General features: G+C 31.7%; 1 protein-coding gene across 1 annotated transcript in view; it reads left to right on the top strand.

Annotated features, from left to right (window-relative positions):
- The window catches only part of LOC127705967 (mannosyl-oligosaccharide glucosidase-like), a 28527-nt gene extending 9758 nt beyond the window's left edge, over positions 1–18769 (top strand). Inside the window, exons 3-8 of the mRNA XM_052210349.1 lie at positions 594–881; positions 1360–1557; positions 2470–2526; positions 5724–5786; positions 8005–8519; positions 15348–18769. Coding sequence (XP_052066309.1) covers positions 594–881; positions 1360–1557; positions 2470–2526; positions 5724–5786; positions 8005–8519; positions 15348–17162 — 2936 coding nt within the window. The 3' untranslated portion in view covers positions 17163–18769. The remainder of the gene's footprint in view (positions 1–593; positions 882–1359; positions 1558–2469; positions 2527–5723; positions 5787–8004; positions 8520–15347) is intronic.
- The last annotated feature ends 6934 nt before the right edge of the window (positions 18770–25703 follow it).

The following is a 25703-nucleotide window of genomic DNA, read 5'->3' as shown; positions in this document are numbered from 1 at the left end:
CCCACTACAATCATTGGTGTCTTCCTTTTCGGCCAACACCAGCACAAAGCACTCTTCGAGTACCTTAAGAGTGTTTTATATTTTCGAAATGGTCATATTTTCACGATTATGTACTTTTTTATAAATTTCTAACCTAATGTCAAAATATGATACTCATTGTTTTCAAATATCTATATGCATTCATTTATTCATATAAAACTCAGGGACTGTTCACATTCACTCAACCTTTTGACAATAGTACAAGATAGTCTGCTAATAAAACATAAAATGTATATTTTTTTCCAGCTTGGTGATGAATACTCCCTCAGGCAAAGTTGACCTTAGATGAATTTGGCTATAATTTTTTTTAGGTATTTTTGTCATATAGCTCTTCAACTGTTTCGGTACTTATACATCCTCGGATTTCAAATGTTTGGCTTTGAGCGTTCCTGATGAAGGTAAATCCAGAAAAGCGCTTCGAACGCATGAAATAATTAAACGTGTTGTTTTCAATTTTTTGTGTAAAAAGGTTTCATGTTTTCAGTATTATTCATTCATCGATATTGATTAAAAACGATACGACAATAGTTGTAGTTATATTATATCTATTTCAGGAACCAGTTCAGCAGAGTTAAGAATACTTGGTATAGAAAATTCAGCTGAGAGAGCCAACCTGATTTATTCAAGGAGGGATGATATAAACACAGACAATATATCCATCAACAATGCAACGGATGGAAGTTTGTTACTCTTCTTGACAATAAGAAACAGCATATTTATAAGTGACGAACTTATAGAAATTGAAATAAAAAAATTCATTGACAACGTATTTGATATTGCAGATTTGAGATGCAGTAAAATTGGCCAATGCAATTTGATTCTACACATTGAAAACAACAGCGGTATGTTCCAGAATAAATTACAAATCCTATTTATTTTCAAATGCATTGTTCAATATACAAATTTAAAGTTAATTTGGAGAAAACTATTTAAAGATAACATTGTTATTAGATAGGGCTTAATCGCTGAGTTAATGTATAAAATTTTGTATATAAATGACTTTAATTCAACAGACTGTACAAAGTACTTCAGGGCTTGGACATTAGTACATGTAGAACATTAGTAGGAAAATAACACAAAATTGACTTTGCAGTTTTAATCTGGAATAATTTTTAATCAAACAAAGTGATGTCTAATAGATTAAAGTTATGTCTTATCGTGTTAGTAATTTTACTGTCATTAGTTTTTTAAAAGAGCATTTAAGACTGCTATATTCAAATGCAGACGTGAGCATTAAATGTCAATACTATTTTCAAATATATATCGTACTTTAACATGTTTATGCAAGTAGGCAGTAATAATAACATATGCTTATCTTAGATTGTAGTGATATGGAGGAATTGGAAAGTGATAATGACCTTGTTTTACATCTTGATATAAAGAATAGTGCGTTCAAAACTGATTATTCCATTTCACAAACCTTCAATCAATTTATTTCAAATGTTTTAACAAGCATGAATGGACAGCCTTTGACAAATAGAAGAGAGGTTACAGCTATACTTGATGTGAAGGAAAACGGTATTTTGATTTAGGAATACATGTATTTATTTTTGATATTATCTCCGGAAATATTCAATATCTCAGTTTAGTAAACTATTCTTTTTTGAAACAGCCAATAAAATTCTGATAGTTTTATCCAATTCTCAACAGAAAACTGTATGTTTCCGTAGGACATACGATACAGTAGGAAAAGTAGATAATATTGTATCAAAACTGAACGCGTTGTTTTCGCATTTTTGCTAATGATAAACATACAAAACTAATCATTAACAATGTTGTCAGTGAATTGAAACGTCATTTAGTATAAAAAAAAATTATTCAAAATCTGATCTTTATTTTTTTTTATGTGGGTATTCTTTTAGGAAAGGGAAATATACAGAAATGAGTCGATTGTCTTGCCTGTCGCCGAGTCATGATTTGAAAAATGAATCTACAATTTGGACCGTTAGTCAATCATAAGGCAATATTTTGACATTTATAAATCAAATTGGAGTATACAAGATTTAAATGACATATTTAAACAATCCGATGTGTGGGAACGACACGAATGGCCCCGGCCGCCATAATAAATTGAGCCTTTTTTCTGAGGGGAAATTTGAAACGTGTTTTCATCAGTAGTTCTTTTACGAAATTTTCAAATCCCGTAATTTCAGTACAATTACATTAATCATAACCCGACATAAACTCATTCATTAACTCATCATAATTCACTCACATGACAGAAATCAGCTGAATATGTAAAGGTGTTTAGAAAAGGTCCGGATAACTCCTACTTTTATAAAATTTTCAAAGTCCAAAAGTTGGTATAACTGTTCGTTGCGGAATGATGGAATGGCGGATAAGGGTAAAACTATATAGCCCGAAAACTTTGTTGCGGGGCATTAAAATATATCTCAAATATGACATGTTAAGTTCTATATACTCTTTCAGAATTGGCCGTGGTTAGCCCATTTGGTCAAGCTCAAAAGGCGATTGAGCACGACAAAGGTATGTTATTGATGTGCTGTCCTTTTTTTTTCTTAAATATAATTGTCATTGAAACGAATAAACGTTTACTAGTCGTTGTCAAATACAATTTCACGTTTTTGTCGCCAGTGTAGTGGATGAAAATTTTTCCACAAAACACTCTATGTCAATGTTTTCTTTCCGCATAAATTTACACCAAATATCATTAACTTTTTTGTAAAAGTTTCACTATCATGTATTTTGTTACTTTTTAATATTCTAAAACCACAGAAGGAAAGTTTTTATTTGTTCCTTTATTGCAATGTTAATGTCTTTTGATCGTAATTAATTCTGTACACAAATGTATCTGTATGATAAACACAAAAAAGTAGAATAACAAAAATATCAAACTAAAAATATACAAAATTCAAAACGGACAGTCCCTAATCATGCTAATCAAATAGCAAAATCAAAAGCTCAAACACATTAACGAATGGATATCAACCGTCATATAACTGACTTGGTACAGGCAGTTTCCCATGTAGAAAATGTTTGAATAAACCTGCTTTTATAGCTTGCTGAGTCTCTCACTTGCGTGACAGTCGCATAAAATTCATTTATATTGACAAAAATTGGTAAACAAAACAAACAGAAGTAATGGGTAAAAATGTCAAAAATAGGTAAACAACATTCAACATTGTATTATAATCTTTATCACTATAAATACAAACAAATATATCAACAAAGAAAAATAAAAAGGCATATAGACAAAGCACATTACTAAAAACGAAAGACAAAAATGCAAAAATTTACCATAGCATAATAACACAATGACTAGATGTATAAGTAGCGAGACACGTCAAATGGATAATACTAAAAGTGGAATAACCAGTAAAAGTAATAATTTAAAAAAAACGTAAAAGAACACTATAACACATAAAAAAGATGATAAACATCTATACTTCAAGACCAGCGTGTATAATTTGTGAAGTTGATTCGGAATATTCATCAACAAGGTCTTTGTATCTTCTGATGAACTTTACAAAAATAATACGAGACGTTCTTTGACATTACTCTGGTTCATCATAACAAGATAACATCATGTTGGAAGTGCCTTGCAGTTAATCAAAAGAATCATTTAATAAATTCCCCCCAAAAATACATTAATATATTATAACCGCCATGAGTAAAAATTAAAAAACTATTTGTAGCTTGATAGGGAATTAGATATAAATGGTCAAGTTTAAAAAGAATAGAATTGTCCAAACAAGTAATGTTTTGATTGATTTGATGATTCAAATATAAGATTGTCTTGAGGAGAAAGTTTGTTATGAATGCTTTATAGCTGTCATATCTAATCGATTTACGATTGAAGGCCAATTCTGTAGTATCCAAATGGTTTACTAGCATTTGTGCATTATATTTCAATTGTGACACCTCGATTTTTGACTTGAAGATGTAGTGTTAAATGAAATTAGCTCCATGATGCTTATAGAAACCACAATAGTGTCAACATGTTAACGGAATAACACACTTGTTTCCTGTGATAGTCATAAATAATTATAACATTCCCTTGTTTTACCATTATTTCTATTAAAATTTACGATGGCCGTGTAAGTGTATCAGCGTATCAGGAAAAATCTGAGACATCCTTTTGGAGGTAAAACGGTTTTGCATAATATTTATCAAACATTTCGAATGGTATGAATAACATAGAAGCTAATGTCATTCAAATGTACGTGTACATCTAAATCTAGCAAGTAATTACATAATAATCAATTTTGTAGGAATAATGCAAGAATGAAATCATATCCAAATGAAAGAATATTCTTTTTTCTCGTTTATCAATTATAAATTATATAAATTTTTGTATATGTTTAAAAGTAATTACGACAGTTTAAAGTTGTCTAACTGAGGTAAAAAAATCTTTGTATTGTGCAACCTTTATCAAACATGACCTCCCCTAAACATATCAAAATGAGGAAAACATAACAATCCTTACTTATCTCTCTTGCAGCTCGGTGACTATTTTCAACCCTGCTCTCGTGTTCTGTATATATTAATTTTGGAAACCTCTGTCACAAATCTCCGTTCAAACTAATACAGACTTACAGTCATAATCTCGTGTTTTATCTGTCGTAGACTTTTAAGACCGGTTGGTATTGAAAAAGATGAAACGGAGAAACGATTCTTTTGAAAAGACACTAAATAAAGATGTTTAATGAACAAACAAAAAAAGACAGACCATGGCATGTTTTAAAATGAAACAATAGATACTAGTATTGAACATATTTTTGTATCTCACCTGGCTCAAAGAGAAAGCGATCCTTTCTCATCACGTCAAAATTATTGAAATTTGGCTACAATCATTATTGGAAAATCTAGTTTACAAACTGTGTTCAATGATCCTATCAACCAACATGGCTGTCCTGGCTAATATAGAGTAAATGTAGCAAACATAAGCTACTAGAAAAGATATAAAAATAAGTAAAGTTTTTTTTGGCAATTGTCAGTAGACTCTGTATTGTCCTTAACTGACAATTGGCAAACGCTTTTTTGTTTGAGGGGACGGGAAAAAAATAAAACGAAAACAAAATAAGAAAAACTGTAAACAGAACCTTTTATCAGCTATGCATAATTAACCAAAAAGATATTTATGTCATTTTACTTATACATTTTACTTATACTAATACTTATTCCAACGTCGAGCTTTCATATATTCTGGCACATAAAATGCTACTATAAAATAAAACACAATGAAATACCATACAAAACACAAAATAATACAATAAACAAATATTCCTATGAACAACAGGACGCAAATCGTAAGGTAACACAGGTGCTTTGGATGAATGATTAATCAGTTCTTTCAAAGCTTTCAAAACAAGAAAAAAGTATATCTGAAGGTAACCCAGTTGCTAGGGATCAGAAAGCATTTCACATATACTCATCTGTTTAAATATATGATAAAGCGTATAAAACATGTCAAAATTCGTATCACATGCCGTATCACCCTCAACCAATATCATCCCTCGGGCCTAAAGACCAAGGCTGATATTGGTATATCGGGATGAAACGGCATATGATACGGATTTTGTCATGTATAATTCTCTATATATTATCGTAACACCTTCATTCTGTTATTCTCATTTTTATGTCGAATGTGGAAGCAATGTGTACGTGCACGGTGTACTGAAAAGTAAACGCTTCTTTAATTTTCTTTCTCATTTATCAAAAAGGAAAAGATGAATACAGCAGTGAAAAGAAAGGCGATAAAACAACAACAATTAAAAACAATGGAGGTGAGTTTGTTGAGCGCAATAGTTTATTGTAGCGGAAGTAAAACAGAGAATTTGGGTGGAAAAGATATTTATATGTACCACATCTTCTTATATCTATGAACAAACATATGTACATATTTGTAAACAAACCAGAACTTCTTCATAAAAACAACATGTTATGAATTTCCTGCGTCTGACTCCATTTAAGTCAACTTTGGCAATGTATGTTGAAACAATAGTCTCAATAGATTTGTAAATGTATAAGCGGACAATTTAAGAAAAGTTTGTTATAAATCATGTCAGTATTTAGGTACTTAAGTACTGACTCCTAAGATGACGATATCTCTGGGACTAATATTCGTCCACCAACAGTGGTATCCAACCAGAGGTGTAACAAATGAAACCAACAATTCATAAATACCATGCGTCAGAAGCGCTTTTATGATTTACCGTCATCGGGAACGTGAAGACCGATTATTTGAAAGCCCAAAATGTATGAAAACCGAAACAGTTAAGAGGTATGTGACAAAACATAGCCCTTGGAATAATAGTCTAACTTTGCCCGAGGGAGTTTATCCCTTTGATTCTTAATAATTTGCAAATTTTAACGCCATTAGAATAATGGTTTATTATAAAGCATGTGAGTTCAAAAATAATGACTACTGAGCTGATACTACCCTCGGGAACTGTATTTGACAAACAATATAAATGTTACAAAATATGAAGAAGTATCTACGCAGCGAAGTTTTGGTTTCATGTACTATTGTTCTCCACATTTTCTTTGATTCAAAATTTAATAATTACCAGTCAAATAAACATGAGATATAAGTTGATCTCTTTCGAAAAATGATCTTGACAAACATATCAGCAACTTTGTCATTGTTTTCATTTTCGATGTTATTCTTTCCGATTTACATCGAAAATTTGAAGTTAAATTTCTTTGTACAATGTCATTCCGCAAGAAGAGGGACACGGATAAACTAGGTCATACTGTCCTAACTCTATAAAAAGGTCAAAAGCAAAAGAGACATATTGAAATATCTGCATAACGTGTTTTCTTACAAACAATCAGCTACCTGATTTATATGATTTTAAGTTTAAAGCAATTATGCACAGGATTTTTTTGTTCATACACAGTTTTGATTAAAAAGTAAAACCAGAAATGGTTAGAAAATACAAGTAATAACACCATTACAAACACAATTTCATTTTAATATTGTTGTCACGGTTTGAAAATACATAAAATGACACCATTACAAACTCAATCCCAATTGTAACATTCTTGTACGCGTCTATAAATATACAAATCTATTTTATTTTTAGAAATATACCTGTATCAATAACGGCACAAAAAAGTCACCTTTTGCGACGTTGATCCATTCATGTGACTTGCACTTAATATTTCGTTTGTGGTGTCCTGGTGCGCTGTCGTAAATTCATGGAAGGTGTCCGTTGTTATTACATGTTTTAATGTACTATTATATTACCTATTTATGTATTTCTCTGTGCTGAGTGTTGTCATATTAGTGGTATTTTTAAAAATTGCCATATAAACCCGGTTTAACCCACCATTGTTTCTTAAAATATCCTGTACCAAGTCAGGAATATGGCAGTTGTAATCTACAGTCCGTGTCTATGTATGTTGGTTTTGCTTTTGTTGTAGTTCATTGTTTCTGTTGTTCCGTTGTTTTCCTCTTAAAATTGCTGTGTTTCCCTGGGTTTAAGTTTTGCTACCCTGATTTTTTTTTGCTTAATCGAATTATGATCATTGAACAGCGGTATACTACTGTTGTCTTTATTCATAACAACAGAAGCTTCGATTTTGTTTGCGATATTTCAAGGCTTTGTAAAGATTATCTATTTTATAACTTTTTAAGATGAGTAAATCTTGAGCAGAGATGACGTTTTTGTGCCTACCATTTAAAATAAAGTTGTTGGAAGAGTGAAAACAAATCTTAAGTGGTTCTTTTCTAGGCCGATGTTCTCTAATTGTAAAGCAATAAACAAATAAGGCTTTGGTTATATACTGCAACAATGATGTGAACTGTACATTTAATTTGAGTATCAAAATACTACAATGATATATAGATTATTATACATTTTTGTTAACCTATAAATATTTTCGAATATTTGAAAGCTCCTTGATATTCACATTTCTTTAGTTATATTCACATTTTAATATTGAGTAAGAAAATGCAAGAATACAAGACAACAAATGTCTTCATCGTATACATTACAGATAAAGATTCCAGGTGTCACAAAGACAACCGTTTGAAGTATAGAATACCTTTACTGATGATATTTGCAGTCATAATCGTGATCGTTGCTGTTTTTGGTAATATTGTTTACAATAGGATCATGGAAACTAGAATTGTGACACCATTAGATATTCCAAAGATAAATTCAGAAAATGTAACTGGTGCAGATATCAATTCTGAATTATTTTGGGGTACTTATAGATCCAATTTATATTTTGGAATGAAAACCAGATCTCCGAAATCTCCAGTGATTGGACTTATGTGGTTTGAACAATCCTTGTCTGAAAATGCATGGCAGCAGCATGTACCCAAAATTAGACACTGGTGTGATCAAAGACACAACATATCAAAATATGGATGGTTGAGACACGACGGGAAAAACTTCGGCATACAAGAAATTGTCGAAAACACTTTCATATTCAATACTTCTTTTGTAAAACGAGCAGGCGGAAGCCATGGTGGTGATTGGTCAGCAAGAATAACAGCCATGCCAAAAGTAAGTCTTTATGGAATCTTGTTATAAAGAAATAATAGAAATAAATTTAGATAAAGAAGATCGGATGTCATCTGTCATATCAATTTTTTTTTAAAGCAGAACACAATCGGTCTAAATCTTCAATGAAATAGGCAAATTCTTAGACAGAAATGTGATTCATTCAAAAGACTTTTCATCCATATGAAGTCAATGAGGTGATTTATCGTATTATTACGACTTGTTTAACTCATGCAGAAAGCAAAGTTGACCTCATATGGATTTGTCTAATTTTCAAGGTCCTTTTTTGGTCATATACTGTTTCAACTGTTTGGGTTCTTATACATTCTTGGCTTTCAAATAATCGGCAATGGGCTTTCCTGATATAGGTTAATCCATAAAATCGCTACGTAACGTGTTGTTTTCATTTTTACACCTCTGCTGGTAGACTATCAGTCCCCGAGGATATCATTGGCTCATTTTTTTGTGATTGATTGATTGATTGATTGATTGATTGATAGGTTGTTGTTTTAACGATACTAACAACACGATTTTTTTCTTTCATGGCGGTCAGTTTTTATTGGTGGAGGAAGCCCAGAGAGAACCATCGACCTCCGGTAGGAAAACTGACAATCCTAGTTAATTAAAATCGGAGTCGATTCAAACTGACAACCACAGTATTGATAGGCTACTGATACAATAGTTTGAATACTTAGACAACGCGGCCACCGAGACCCCTCGGTACTAACAAGATTTATAACACATCTTTCTAAAATTTTAAATTATAAGAAACTTAAGTTTCAATACCTCAGGCAAAGTTAACTTTAGATAGAATTGTCTATTTATAAGGTTCGTTTTTGTCATATAGCTCTTCAACTGTTTGGGTTCTTATACATTATTGGCTTTCAAATATTCGTCTTTGAGCGTTCCTGATGAAGGTAAATTCCGAAAAGCGCTTCGGGTGCATTAAATTCATAACGTGATGTTTTCATTTTTACGGTGAATATGTATCACAAACTTTTTCGCAATGCTATTGTCTGTAGTGACGTTTTAGATTTCAATGAACGTAATCACTAGTCCATCATAAATCTGAGACATCGTTACCACAAATAACTATAAACATTTACTAAATTCGTTCATAGATACAACGACTTTACTTGGAAAATTGACAGTTTTGCTTATTATATAAAAAAGAAGATGTGGTATGATTGCCAATGAGATAATTCTCTACAAGACTAAATGACACAGAAATTAACAACTATAGGTCACCGTACGGCCTTCAACAATGACCAAAGCCCATACCGCATAGTCAGCTATAAAAAGCCCCGAAATCACAGATATAAAACAAAAACTAACAGCCTAATTAATGTACAAAAAAATGAATGGAAAACAAATATGTTACACAGTAACAAACGAAAACCACTGAATTACAGGCTCCTGACTTGGGACAGGCACATACATACAGAATATTGCGGGGTTAAACATGTTAGCAGGATCCCAACGCACCCCCTGACCTGGGACAGCAGTGTAACAGTACACCATAAGAAAAAACTATAAAAATCAGTTGAAAAAGGCTTAATTCATCAGATGGATACAAAAAAATACATATAACAAAAACATGTGGACGTGACCGGGTACTTGTACATCCCAACAACAAAAAGACACTAAGTATTATTAGGTCTGTTTATTTTGTTCTCACATTTTTGTCCATATAATGGAATTTTTTTCTCATAATGTGAGGTTTAGCGAGCTATAAAATCAGGTTTCATCCACCTCATGTGTACATAGTACATAAGGAAATGACTGTACCAAGTCGGGAATATGACAGGTATTTTCCATTCGTTTGATGTGCATGTTTGATCTTTTGACTTTGCCATTTAATAAGGGACTATCCGATTTGAATTTTGCTTGGAGTTCGGTATTTTTGTTATTTTACTTTTTAAATTTAGCTGTATCTCTAAAAAAATCTTAAATGTGTATCACATCTTTATTCATATCATGGTTGTTTAAAGAGAATGTAGATAAGATTCGTGTAAACTTGTCGATCCCCTGAATACAATTATTTCATTATTTGAAAATAAAATGATTCGCTGGGCGCAGCTTGATACGACCGCAGAGGTCGAACCCTGAACAGTTGGGGCAAGTACGGACACAACATTCAAGCTTGATACAGCTCTGAATTTGGATTGTGATTAAATATTTGACACAGCATAGGTTTCTGACACAGAAAGAATGTGGTCTAAGAACTTGATTTTTTTTAATTTACCTATTATGGTCCAATGTCCTAAATCAAAATACATGGTTAGATTCAGCATATCAGAGAACCCCATATATTCAATTTTTGTTGAAATCAAACAAAGTTTAATTTTGGACCCCAACTTGGACAAACTTGAAAACTAGGCCCATAATCAAAAATCTAAACACATGTTTAGATTCATCATATCAAAGAACCCCAAGAATTCAATTTTTTGTTAAAATCAAACTAAGTTTAATTTTGGACCCTTTGGACCTTAATGTAGACCAATTTAAAAAACCGGACCCAAAATTAAAAATCTAAATACACGGTTAGATTTGGAATATCAAAGAACCCCAATAATTCAATTTTTGATGAAATCAAACAAAGTTTAATTTTGGACCCTTTTGACCTCAATATGAACCAATTTGATAGCGGGCCCGCAAATAAAAAATCTAAATACATGGTTAGATTCAGCATATCAAAGAACCCCATATATTCAAATTTTGTTGATATCAAACGAAGTTTAATTTTGGACCCCAATTTGGACCAACTTGAAAACTGGGCCAAAAATCTAAAATCTAAAAACATGTTTAGATTCAGCATATCAAAGAACCCAAAGAATTCAATTTTTGTTAAAATCAAACTAAGTTTAATTTTGGACCCTTTGGACATTAATGTAGACCAATTTAAAAATCAGGACCTATAATTAAAAATCTAAATACACGCTTAGATTTGGCATATCAAAGAACCCCAATAATTCAATTTTTGGTGAAATCAAACGAAGTTTTATTTTGGACCCTTTTGACCTCAATATGAACCAATTTGATAGCGGGGTCCACAAATAAAAAATCTAAATACATGGTTAGATTCAGCATATCAAAGAACCCCATATATTCAATTTTTGTTGAAATCAAACAAAGTTTAATTTTGGACCCCAATTTGGACCAACTTGAAAACTGGGCCAAAAATCAAAAATCTAAATACATGTTTAGATTCAGAATATCAAAGAACCCCATATATTCAATTTTTGTTGAAATCAAAAAAAGTTTAATTTTGGACCCCAACTTGGACCAACTTGAAAACTGGGCCCATAATCAAAAACTTAAACACATGTTTAGATTCAGCATATCAAAGAACCCCAATAATTCAATTTTTGTTAAAATCAAACTAAGTTTAATTTTGGACCCTTTGGACATTAATGTAGACCAATTTAAAAATCAGGACCTATAATTAAAAATCTAAATACACGCTGAGATTTGGCATATCAAAGAACCCCAATAATTCAATTTTTGATGAAATCAAACGAAGTTTAATTTTGGACCCTTTTGACCTCAATATGAACCAATTTGATAGCGGGGTCCACAAATAAAAAATCTAAATACATGGTTAGATTCAGCATATCAAAGAACCCCATATATTCAATTTTTGTTGAAATCAAACTAAGTTTAATTTTGGACCCCAATTTGGACCAACTTGAAAACTGGGCCAAAAATCTAAAATGTAAATACATGTTTCGATTCAGAATATCAAAGAACCCCATATATTCAATTTTTGTTGAAATAAAAAAAAAGTTTAATTTTGAACCCCAACTTGGACCAACTTGAAAACTGGGCCCATAATCAAAAACTTAAACACATCTTTAGATTCAGCATATCAAAGAACCCCAATAATTCAATTTTTGTTAAAATCAAACTAAGTTTAATTTTGGACCCTTTGGATCTTATTGTAGACCAATTTAAAAAACAGGACCCAAAATTAAAAATCTAAATACACGGTTAGATTTGGCATATCAAAGAACCCCAATAGTTCAATTTTTGATGAAATCAAACGAAGTTTAATTTTGGACCCTTTTGACCTCAATATGAACCAGTTTGATAGCGGGGTCCACAAATAAAAAATCTAAATACATGGTTAGATTCAGCATATCAAAGAACCCCATATATTCAATTTTTGTTGAAATCAAACTAAGTTTAATTTTGGACCCCAATTTGGACCAACTTGAAAACTGGGCCAAAAATCAAAAATCTAAATACATGTTTAGATTCAGCATATCAAAGAACCCCATATATTCAATTTTTGTTAAAATCAAACAAAGTTTAATTTTGGACCCTTTGGACCTTAATGTAGACCAATTTGAAAACTGGACCCAAAATTAAAAATCTAAATACAGGTTTAGATTCGGCATAACAAATAAATAAATGTGGTCAAAGATTTTACAAATCTCATGCGCCATACTGTGCAATTAAAGATTACTTTTTGAAATTTTTCAATATTTGAAATTTGAAAAAAAAATAATATTTGAAGAATAATTCTTTTTAATTTCTGAAATCTGAAATGAGAAAAAATTGACCCCCTACAATTTCTTTTTACCCCCCCCCCCCTTTTTTTTCCCAAAAAAAAATTCTTTCCCTCAAGATATGGTCATAATCTCAATTCAAATTTCCAATGGAGTTGGCAACCATAATTACCCATTTAAATTTACCATAGTGCTAACTTAATCTATTTTATAATAGAATTTAAAATATAGTGTCAAATCTTTCATATGGATTTTTTTGTAAAAAAAAAAGGATGCAACATTTGCAGATATTTTTACTGGTCTTCCTTTATAAATATGCATTTCTTTAAACATAATTTAAAAGCAGTGTAAGGGAAGTAACCAAAACGTTGTATTTGGATTACCTCCCTTACACTGTTTTAAATTATCTTAATTGTTCATTAACTATTACTTTATACATATTTTAAAAGCAGTGTAAGGGAGATAATTTCAATGATGTATTTGATTTATCTCCCTTACACTGCTTTAAATTATGTTTTGTACTAAAGTATTTGTCTATTAACCAGGACAACCTTGTTTTCCCCCCTTTTTTGCCCCTAATTCCTAAACGGTTTGAGCCATAACCCCCCAAAGCAAATCCTAACCATCCCTTTGTGGTATGGAAACTTGTAGTATAATTTCAGAGAGATCCATACACCGTTCCACAGTTATTGTCTGGAAACTAGAAAATGCTTATTTTTTATCCCTTTTTGGCCCCTAATTCTTAACTGTTGGTACCATAACCCCCAATCAATCCCCACCTTCCTTTTGTGGTATTTAACCTTATGGTCAAATTTCAAAAAGATCCATTCACTTAAACTAAAGTTAGAGTGCGAAAACCAATGTGTCTTCGGACGACGACGCCGGAGACGACGCCGACGACGACGCCGGACGACGACGACGACGCCAACGTCATACCAATATACGACCACAAAATTTTTTTGCGGTCGTATAAAAAATCAATTTGATCTTTGAGTTATACCTTGGTTTGATGAATTAAGCCTTTTTTAACTGACCTTAATTTGTTTTTATGTTGTGCTTTTACTCCACTGTCACAGGTTATGGGAAAAGTGAGCGCTCGCAAACATATTATTCGTCGTTATATTCTGTCTGCGCATGTGTCGGACCATAGCCTTTAATTCCGTAGTGTTTCGTTAATTCTTTATAACATGTTATATATAAACCAAGCCATTGGGTTCCCGTTTTATTTGTTTTACGATATGACATGTCTCGGTTTTTTTATAGTTTACTATGCAGTATGGGTTTGGCTCATTATTGAAAGCCATGTTGGTACCTATATAGTTTAGTTGCCTATATCTACGCCATTTTTTTTTTTTTGGATAGTTTATCATAGGCAATCATAATACTCCTTCTAATTTTTATTTATTTCAGGATTTAGCTCGTTTGCATATTTTCAATAATAGTTCTTTGTAAATTGTTGTGTAGACTAGAATCGAATGCAATTTGCATAAGAGAACCGTCGATGCTTGATTTCCCTGAATTTCGAACCGGTTAATATGTATGATGATATTTCACTAAAGGAGAATTGGGGGCGCTTGATTTCGAAAATCAAACAAGTATGTGTCCTTAGTACACCATGGCTCTCTCCCACTATCACATTTCCATTATCAGTAAACCATGAAATCTGGATAAAAAAAACTCAATTTGGCATTATATATTAAACAGTTCACTCAATATGAACATGTTGAACTCATTTTCAATCTGATTTGACCATTTACTACCTTAATAAATCATACTTTCCGTAAGCCAATTGTTTTACCTCATATGGAAAAAACAGACTAACGAACGGTGGAATCAAGACCGAAATACATATTGCCAGGTCTTATCGTAGATGGTATTTATATATATCACTCCTCAAACGCAATACAACTATACATGTATATATGATGTTGAGATGTTGTCATTGACATTTCAAAAAAATATAAAAAAAAAGCAAGTAAGAACGAGTCAAAAAAAGATATACAAACCTTGATTATCATGTAAACTAACACCTTCAAATAGAACATGTAGAATTTTCAAATTAATAGAGGTATAAGTAAAATTAGATATCGAGTAGACTTTATTGTAGGCGTAATTCAGTATTATCAAAGTATTGATGCATACAGTTTTTGAACATTACAATCATTCGATATACTTCATAAATTTAAAAACGCTTTGATAAGCTCCAATTTACTGTGTACAATGAATGGAACTGGGATTAAACTATTTGTTTTTCCTTGCGTTCGTTTTAGAAGATATGTAACTGCCTTTAAAATATGTAATATATATTTGATACTTGCAGGATATCAAGAAAAAAGTCATAGTGTCTTTTCTCGTATACTTTGCATTTGAAGGTGGTGACGGAAATATGGTACCTGTTATGAATAGCGAAGACAGTATTGATTACATAAATGGATCAACCAGCGATTTAGGCTATTTTCAACTTAAGTTTCCGCCAACGATATTGTCAAAAAAAGTTAAATTTTCACACAAGATGATACATTATTCAAACCTTACTCAATTAGAATTACTCGTAAAAGCTTATATGACAATCAATTTTTGGAATACTACACATTATTTCAATTCTTTAGACGGGGAAGGTGGTAATTCTGGGAATGTTCTTGTTTACCAGGTTACAGCAGAGGTTCCCGTTCAATTTGACATTGTATTCGAATCTTTGAGCTTCCACAAAAGACAGGAATGTCTTAAAGATAGTGTTTTCACGCGAGAATTTAATGGATATTCACAATCGTTCGATGACCGTTTTTCGTCTATTTTTAAGCTGAAAACAAGAGGCTACGACACAAAATCAATTGATTTTGCCAAAGCAGCTTTAAGTAATTTACTTGGAGAAATAAGCTACTTTTATGGGTCATCCCTTGTAAAATCAAAGTACAACCAGATACCTATTGATTATTGGTATTCTCCTTTGTATACATCTATTCCATCTAGGTCATTATTCCCCAGGGGATTTTTATGGAACGTCGGCTTTGATAATATTCTAATCAGCCTTTGGAATTCTACAATTTCTGAAGAAATAATTGCCCATTGGTTAGATTTGGTCAATATTGAAGGCTGGATACCTAGGGAACAAATTTTGGGAGATGAGGCTAGAGCTAAAACCCCAGAAAAATTCATTGTTCAGGAAAATGATAATGCTAATCCACCAACTCTGTTTCTTACAATTCAAAATCTTGTATCAAGAAATTTGACAAATACGGATTTTTTAAGAAGGATTTTTCCAAGATTGAAGATGTGGTTGAACTGGATTAATGTTAGCCAGGTTGGCAACAACCCACATACGTACTATTGGAGAGACCGGAACAGGGACACCATGAAATTTAATCCTTTAACTTCATCATCTGGTTTTGATGACTATCCTCGCGCCTCACACCCTACCACAGATGAACGCCATGTGGATCTTAGATGTTGGATAGCTATGGCTTATGGTGTATTATCTGACATAGCCAAGATAATACAAGAGGAATGGCAAGATTATGAGGCCACGTATAAGCTTCTGATGAATAATGATATTCTTGACAACCTCCATTGGTCACCTGAAAGGCAAATCTATAGCGACTACGGTTTTCATACAGATGATGTAACATTGCATAATCAGACAGTGAATGCTACAACTAAACCAAAACTTCGATTCATCAATTCATTTGGATATGTGAGTTTGTTTCCCTTGATGCTAAAAATAATCAATCCTGAATCCCCTAGGCTCCACAAGATACTCACAAACCTAATCGATCGAAAGTTATTGTGGACTGACTATGGATTACGGTCACTAGAAACGACATCTCCATTTTACCAAAAGTGGAATACAATAGATGATCCTCCGTATTGGCGGGGAGCAATTTGGATTAATATGAATTATTTAACTCTAAGTGGTCTACACTATTATTCGAACACACCCGGAAAATATAAAAACCTAGCTGCAACAATATACAAAGATCTTAGGAATAATATAGTCACTAATGTGATAAATGAATATTATAAAAAAGGTTACATCTATGAGCAGTACAACGATAACACGGGAGAAGGAAAGGGCTGTCATCCTTTTTCCGGGTGGTCGGCACTTATTGTGGCAATTATGGCAGAAAAATATAATTAATCCGTTTTTAGTGGAATGGAGCTGTTTTTTAAACAAAAAGATAATCAAAAGATAAAAAGTGCACATACTATACTGCTGTTTGTGTTAAAAAAGAATAGGGGATCAGAAAAAAAAATATTTTTTTGGAGACACAATGCATCAAATATGGGTGGATTTTGTAAATTTTGACGACGAAAAACTTTCGAACAGTGTAATTTAATTATGTTACAGTGATTGTCTTAACCGAAAAATTGTAAACGCGTTAAACTTTTTCGTTAAAAGTACAATTAAATCCTTCTATTGTTTCTGCGAACATACAACGCAACGCTATTTAGGGAGTATGCCATTGCCGATTGATGACGGCGTAATTACTGCGAGGGCGAACCTTTAACATTTTAAAAGTTGATTAGATGAAGACGAATGCCAATGCAGTACAAAGAAGGGTCATTATTCATATCTCATTAAAGGTTCTTATCCTGATGTATGCATGTAATATTTGCGAAAGGTCGTAAAACATCTATTCATTATCATCATCGTCGTATTTTATCGGTGATTGATTTTAAGTTTCTATAGAAATTTATTCTTTGAAAAATATCCAAACTGTGCTATAAACTTTCCCCGATGCCATCGAATCAAAATTTTATTCATACATATACTGTGAATATTTGTTGTTTGGCATATTGATGAGATCACTGATTCTGTCTTCAGATTACTGGCTGAGAACTAATTTTGTTTTTCTTCTTCGAGAAGCAACATAACAGTTTATTTGGGAAATATAAATTCTAAATTTATTCGTATAAACGTAATTATGTCAATGTTAAAGAAAGTTCAAGTTTTATGCAACTGTCATATAAGTTACAGGTTTAGCTAGCTATAAAACCAGGTTCAATCCACCATTTTCTACATAAGAAAATGCATGTACCAAGTCAGGAATATGACAGTTGTTATCAATTCGTTTGATGTGTTTGGGCTTTATGTTTTGCGGTTTGATTGGGAACTTTCCGTTTTGAGTTTTCCTCGGAGTTCAGTAATTTTGTGATTTTACCTTTTTCGAAAGCCAAGTATTGAGAAAAGCAATTAAAAGACAAATTATTCGATATTCTGAGATAATTACATGCATCCGTATGCATTTGGACAAAACATTTGCGTTATCCCCAGGAGTATAAAAGTTATATATATATTATGATAGATAAATTTGTCGATAAACATTTATAGTTAAACATGCTCTGTTTGCTTGCAAATTTTATTATAATCTGATAGGCTGGTCCTCTCCCTTGCAACACACGGGTATCTCAGACACTAAACAGATAAAAGACAGGGAACCATGAGATCGCCAACTGTTATACCTATTACTTTAGACGTTGCTTTCAGACGTTTTTCCCATGTGCAGCCTTTTCAAATTTCTAGGCTTTTTCTTCGAATTATTCCTTTTTCCAGTGCGGTGACCCTGAGCTTTTTTTTCATTCGTAATAATTACATTAGTTGTATGGTTCATTATCATACGTTATTTTTATTGGCTAACAGCAATCTCGAGTCATTCTTCATTTCAAAATGAATTGTAACATACATGATGACACACGTTTTCACAATAAAATGTACAGGTAAATAAAAGAAAGACTTGATAGTAATCGTGTTTTCATGATCATAGCAAAACAAATGTAATTATAAGTATTGCATGCTTATTTAAGAATTGCATAGGGCTGTAAACGCGTTGACCGTGTGCTCATTTTTAGAATGAAGCCGCGCTTCATACAAAATGTACTTCAGGCAACGCTTTTACACCCTAATTAATTTACAAAAAGAAGCATTCATTTCTTAATCAAAAATGAAAGTGAATATTAATTTGAATACTCTCAGTAAAAATATTGGTCCTTTTTTTTTTGCAATACAGGATCTTAAATAGATATTTTACAATTAAAATGGCGGGGAAATGTTTTTCGAATTATATCAATATCCTATTTTCTTAAGAAGTTAATAATTATTTCAGTGTACTGGTTAATGTTTACTAGCATTTTCATATTGTGAATGACAATTTTGTAGTAGAATTTTAAATTAAAATAACAAATAGAAGCTATTGTTAAATACTTTCAAATGTTTTATTTCTGCCAACAGCACATTTGGTACATTAAAAGGAAGTTTATTTCAGAAAAAAATTGTGCATTCTTTTTTTATTCTGATGAGGCATACTGTATACTCTCGTCAAAGATATACATAAGTTTTTCAAAAAAGATAATGAGAAGCTAACAGCCTCATATCATGCTTTAACCTCAAGTCCTCCTATTTCGATACTGTTCTTTCACCTAAAAAAAGAAAACCAGGTTACATAAAATTAGCAGATGCGATATGATTGTGAATGAGACATTAAAGTGTACACAGGATACCAACTGGCGTAGATATCACTACAAAAGTCAAAAAGTCTGAAAAGACCACTTTTTGTCTGAATTTGCATGAATTTTTACTCGACATTCTTAATTTGTCTAAATAATTTTTAAAAATTCTTGACATAGTATGAATTTGTCTAATAAGGTTCTTGATTTTTCTTGACAAGTGTCTTGACAGTATGAACATTGTCTTAAAATTTCTCGACACTTCCTGTATCATCTGATAAGAGTCTGGATTAGTCTCGACCAATTCTTGACTGTCTTAAATTTGTCTCGATCTGTCTTGACATATTCTTGACATTCTTAATAATGTCTGAATATGTCTCGACATATTCTTGACATTCTAAATAATGTCTGAATATGTCTCGACACATTCTTGACAGTCTTAAATATGTCTTGACACTATCTCAACAGTATAAATTATTGCTGTTATATACTCCTTTTTATTATGGCTAAACTAAACTTTGAAGAATCAAGGATTAATTTGGTATAGTAAGATACCCTTTTGGTGCAACTAAGTTGGAATACCCTGAATAATCCCCCATGTAGTTTAATTTTGATTTATTTTTATTAAACATAAAGTAATTGTTTTCACTTGGAATATAAGTCGAAGTTTTTGACAAACAGCATTTAGATTTTTGCTGTTCGCAAAACTGCCAGTCAAATTTGCTTTACTAAAATAGGTGTCTTGTATCTCTTTTGGACCCCACAATTCATCTTTTGGGTTTGTGTGGCTAAAAAAAGAGGGGGGGTCAAAGAATTTGTTCCCATCTTGATTCAAAAACCTTATTCATTTTTTAGAACAACCCAAAAACATTTTTTATTCAAATATGAGTGTTGAATTTTATAATTTTTTATCAAAAATAAATATTTGTGATAACTCCTTCCTGAAAAGAAAAAAATGTTTAGGTCTATATTATGCATGTCTGTTTGAGAACCATTTCATAAGACCGATGATTTCTATAGAAATCATTGATGGGACCCATTATAAATACATTTTTTTTATTATTCCTGGAGTAGATAATAATTTTCTTTTAATCTTTGGGAATTATTCAATTTGTTTTTATGTTAAAATAATTAACTTCATAATTTTGATGAAGAAAATCCATTTCAATTCAATTTTTTTTCATCAAAATGATGATTTTCATTTTCATCTACCAACAAACTTTTTAAATTGTAGTGGCATGGTCGGTCAACTGATAAGTTGTATGGCTGATTACAGGTAAAGCAATAGCTTCTATTTGACAGTTGCGTGTACTCTGGAGTAGTAGTAGAATAGGGATAAGAAAACAGTAGAGCAGGTAGAGCAGGTAGAGCAGCTTATGTAAATATTGTGCTAGTGATGGCGGAATGTTTGTGTCCACGTGTCATACTTTTGACCAAGGTAGAGCAACATTGGTTGGTAACCAGGTTATGTTTGTCGTCCATTTTGTTTCCACGTTGCAAGGTAGAGCAACATTGGTCGGTAACCAGGGGTATGTTTGTCGTCCATTTTTGTTTCCACGTTGCTGACTTTTTCAAGGTAAAGCAACATTGGTTGGTAACCAGGGTACGTTTGAGATGACGTCCATGGTGTCCACGTTGTAGAATTTTGTGTTGTTTTTTGCTTGTCTAAATTGTTATTTGCTTGGAGTTAGTCAATATGTGAGAGAGATGGTTGTTGGCAAGGGGTGGCATTCATTTTCTTTCCACAACACACAAACTACAGAAACTTGAGAAGAGATAAAACAAAGATTGAAGAAAATAAATTATTTTTATTATCAAAAACTTATATACATTATGTATACATCACATTTTGTGTAGATCACCATTATTGAAAAAACTGATTGAGTATTTTTAGCATAACAAATAAATATTACAATATATGTATAGTATATAAAAACTTGTATTAAAACCGATATTTGAGAATACAACCCTGAGTTTGTTTCTAATATATATAAAATTTTATAAAGCTTCTAAAACAAATGTTTTTTTTTTAACAAGAATGGATTTCTAAAAAGAGACATGTAAAAGATTACATATAGTAATGTGATTAACTAGATGATTCTAGTTTTTAAAAATGACTACAATATAAAAAGTAACTTGATGGAATGTGATAGAAGATAAATTATGTTTTAAAATAAAAATTAACCACATGGTTTTCGTGTTTAAAATGAAAACATGCATGAAGCAAAAATTAAGTGAATGGAATGTTGCACTAAAGTAACAAAATATAGATAAAATATATACAGGTATCATGGTTTGATTAACAACCGTAAATGCTTATTTTTTCAATGTAAGAATACACAGCACCAAAACTATAGTAAAAATGCAGTGTACTACTTTCTTTATAAAACTTGTGTCTTTATAGGGGAATCTGATGGAATGCATAGCACCATATAACAGTTAGCACCAAAACTATAGTAAAAATGTAGTGTACTACTCTCTTTATAAAACTTGTCTTTATAGGGGAATCTGGCGGAATGCATAGCACCATAAAACAGTTAGCACCAAAACTATAGTATAAGCACTACTTTTTTTTTTTTTATAAAACTTGTCTTTATAGAGTATATTTTCAATATAGTAAATATATATAACAGCATGTTATCAGGAGTACAACTATCATGATTTGAAATATGAACTTTAATGATTATCACAATTATTTAGCACCAACTTTAAAACAATTAACATTTGATAAATTATTATAACTATATTGCTTAATAACAAGAAAAACAAAGACTATATACATGTTTTATATTACAGTATAAACATTTCATATACTACTAAGGTCTGTCTAATGTTCCCCATCAACCTCTATAGCATTTTTGATATTTTTACATTATTTTTAAGACCAAATAAACGTTATCTTTTAATCTGATAGATCATATCAGATAATTCCTCTGAGGTAAAGCTTTATAAATATTTTGATTTTCTTCCTTTAGAAGTTATCATACTGTGTAATTACTAAATATTTTTAATTACAATCAAGCCTCAAGCTAAATAACTGTTGATAGATAAACATGTATAACAATCTTTAGATGTAGAGTATAGGAAATTGTCTTAATTGCAATCAAGTTTCAAAACTGATTAACTGTTAATGGAGAACATCAGACAGATAAACATATATTACTTCTAATTTGAGTTAAACTTCTTCTTAACATAACAAAACAGACTTGTGTAAACATATACAAAACTTCTAGATATGTATAATATAAACAACACCCTTTGAAGTAACATCATTTCAAAAATCTGACTTATTCCCTATTTTCATCATAAAAATAAAAAAAATTAAAAAGAGAAATTAAGCGAAAAATGTATCAATTTATCCATAATTTATAATCATGTCAAACACAGGATGTTGAGTCTTTCTTATGTATAGAAAATTATCACTCTCCTTTGTTAAAACCTTCAATAATAAAAAAAAAAGCCCCCCTCAATAAACTTCTTAAGATAATATAGCATAGAAATGCTAATATCTCCTTTGTCATCACAATGGATGCTTAGTCATATATAAATTAATCCTAAAATGGCATCTCAGTTAAGTCTAAATGAATTAAATTTATCAACCCAACTTTATTTAATGAATCTTATCATAACCAAGAGAGAAGAATAAGTCCTTTAATATTTAGGAAAAATGTTATACTTTCATTCTATTTAGAAAACTTTATGATGGATCATCGTGCTTCAATCAGTAACTTTCTTTCTCAATTGACTAATTTTGTATCTCAACATATACCAGTAGTGGGAATTCATTTTTTCCCATGTTATAAGTGTTCAATACAACCTGAGTTGTTTGAAGAAATAAAGAATTGGTATTGTCACCAACTCATCAACACATTCAGTAGCACGCAATTTAATGTTTCTGCACTATATCATGCTTTGTTGCATGAAAGCAGGGAAACTAGGATAGGATGTCTCATAGGAATGAGCGAGACATTTTTGGGAGACCTGATGCAGCAGTGCAATACAGCTAATAGTGTGCAAAGCCGAGACATGCTGCAGATATGATTAGATATCTTAAAGGACAGGTAAGAAATACTTTAAACATTTTTGTATATAAAGTTACTTAATGAAGCAATATGATTCATAAAGCTAGTCTTATAATGGTATTATTCATAGTTTTATAATTAAGGTGGTATCCAACACCTTAACTAAAATTAATTTGGTTCGTTGAGTTTTCATAAAATTTTAACAAAGTATTTATTTTGAACCTTTGATAAAAATTTCAAAATATTTGAACCAACCATTTCATCATAAAAATTACACTGGGTATATAACAGTTTAACAAACAATAATTTCAACCATTGAGAAGCTTATTACAATGCCCTTAAATACATATCATAATTAAAACGTTTAGCTGATTTTACAGAGTTATCCCCCTGTAGTGTTAGGTACATCTTAATTACACAAACAGTTATATAGAAGTTTAGTTTGAAAACAAACAAAAAACATAATACACAAATTAATCACAAATTAAGTCTGTTGGGTGGTATGGACTGTCTGGTGCTTCTTCTTAAAATGAGTGGAGGTGCTGGTAAGGGTAGGATGACTTCCTGGTGTACTGCAGGTGGTATAGGTTGGACTGCTGCTTGGTGTAGTGGTTGATGTTGAGGAGGGTTAATAAGCTGTCTTACAGGGGGGATGAAGTTTCTAATAGCTGGTATAGCATTTAACAAAAGTCTATGGATACGTAAATCGTCTGCGCATGTGCACATAATCAACAGTTTAATTAAAAATAAAAAGGCGGGAGATTATGATTGTGTCAAAAAAAAAAAAAAAAAGAACAATACGAAAAAGAATAAATATGAAAGAATTGAGATGTTGCTATATGATCTTCAACAATAATATAACTCGAAAAAAGGGGGAACGGAAACACATATAATAAGAAAATATTAGGTACGAGACAATGGCACTCAAAAAAAAAATTTCAGAAAAAAAATCGAACGTTTTGGGTTTTTTTTACAATGTAGCTGCTTTAGATAAAGATTTTAAGTTAAGAAACCCAAAAATAAAGCAGATGACATATTATCACAGTATAGTTTCTAGAGATTCATCAACACGTTGTTTTGTTGTTAAGCGCATTTTTGTTTGCGCACCACATAAACAATTTGGCATAGAGTTGTTATGCGAAACCTAAGAATGGGGTGGTTATCCCTCCATTAGTCCCACCCCATACTTCAAAGTGTAATATTATTGGTTTAGATAATATTAGCTAGAAAAATGAAATAAGTATAATAGTGCGTATTTTTCGTTTTCAAGTCAGTACTTCTAACCTTTGTCTAGAAATCTATTTACGATTAAGTGTTATAATGGCAGCCGAAAATGTTCAATTTAGTCAAATTGTTACTTCCACTGGTAAAACGGAATACAAAACTCAATTCGGGAGAGGGAAAGTGCTTACCTATAAAAAGTCCGCTAGAGGACTCTTTTATTTAGACTTGGCTGCGTCAAATGGATCTATGAAGCTGAATTTAGGACTGGACGAGCTGGATGATCTGTTTACACTGAGGGGGCACCTAGAGTCCCTAACGGCATACTTTCCACAGGTAAGACTATTTTCTTTCTTTTTGTTTTTACACGAGGTTCACATGTAGGAGTTTTCTTTAAAAACCGAGGAAATTAAAGATTATACCCTTTGAGGTGTTTTTTTTTCTTTCTCTGTTTGTATGCGCTTACCGTAAACAACAGGAAGGTTTTAAGTATTGTCTATTACCGTTTATCTTTCTGTTTATCTATCTACCTCGCTTTTGTTAGGGGAGATATCGGTGTTCACAGTTGCCTTTTATTTTAACTAATTTAATGCAACAATTGAATAACATAAAACGAAGATGTGGTATGATTGTTAATAAGATAACTCTTCACAAGAGACCAAATGATACAGAAATTGTCAACTTTTGGTAACCTTGCGACCATCAACAATAAGCAAAACCCATACCTCATAGTCAGCTATAAATAGCTTCAAAATGATGAATGTAAAACAAACATCCGAGGGGAGAAAAAAGATAACAACCTAATTTATGTACAAAATAATGAACGAGAAACAATATGCACACCACCAACACCTCTCGCAAGTATAAAACTTTCTTCATAACATTTGAGTTTGAGTTTTATTTTATTTTTCATGTTTTAGCCGCTCTCCCAGCCACAGGAGCAGGTTGTGCCTAAAGAAAATGTAGCGCCGGTTTATGCACCGCCACCACCA

This window comes from Mytilus californianus, unplaced genomic scaffold (genome assembly GCF_021869535.1).
Source record: "Mytilus californianus isolate M0D057914Y unplaced genomic scaffold, xbMytCali1.0.p SCAF_6, whole genome shotgun sequence".
Taxonomy (NCBI): Eukaryota; Metazoa; Mollusca; class Bivalvia; order Mytilida; family Mytilidae; genus Mytilus; species Mytilus californianus.
Note: the sequence above shows the minus strand (reverse complement) of the source record. Positions and strands in the feature narration are given on the sequence as shown.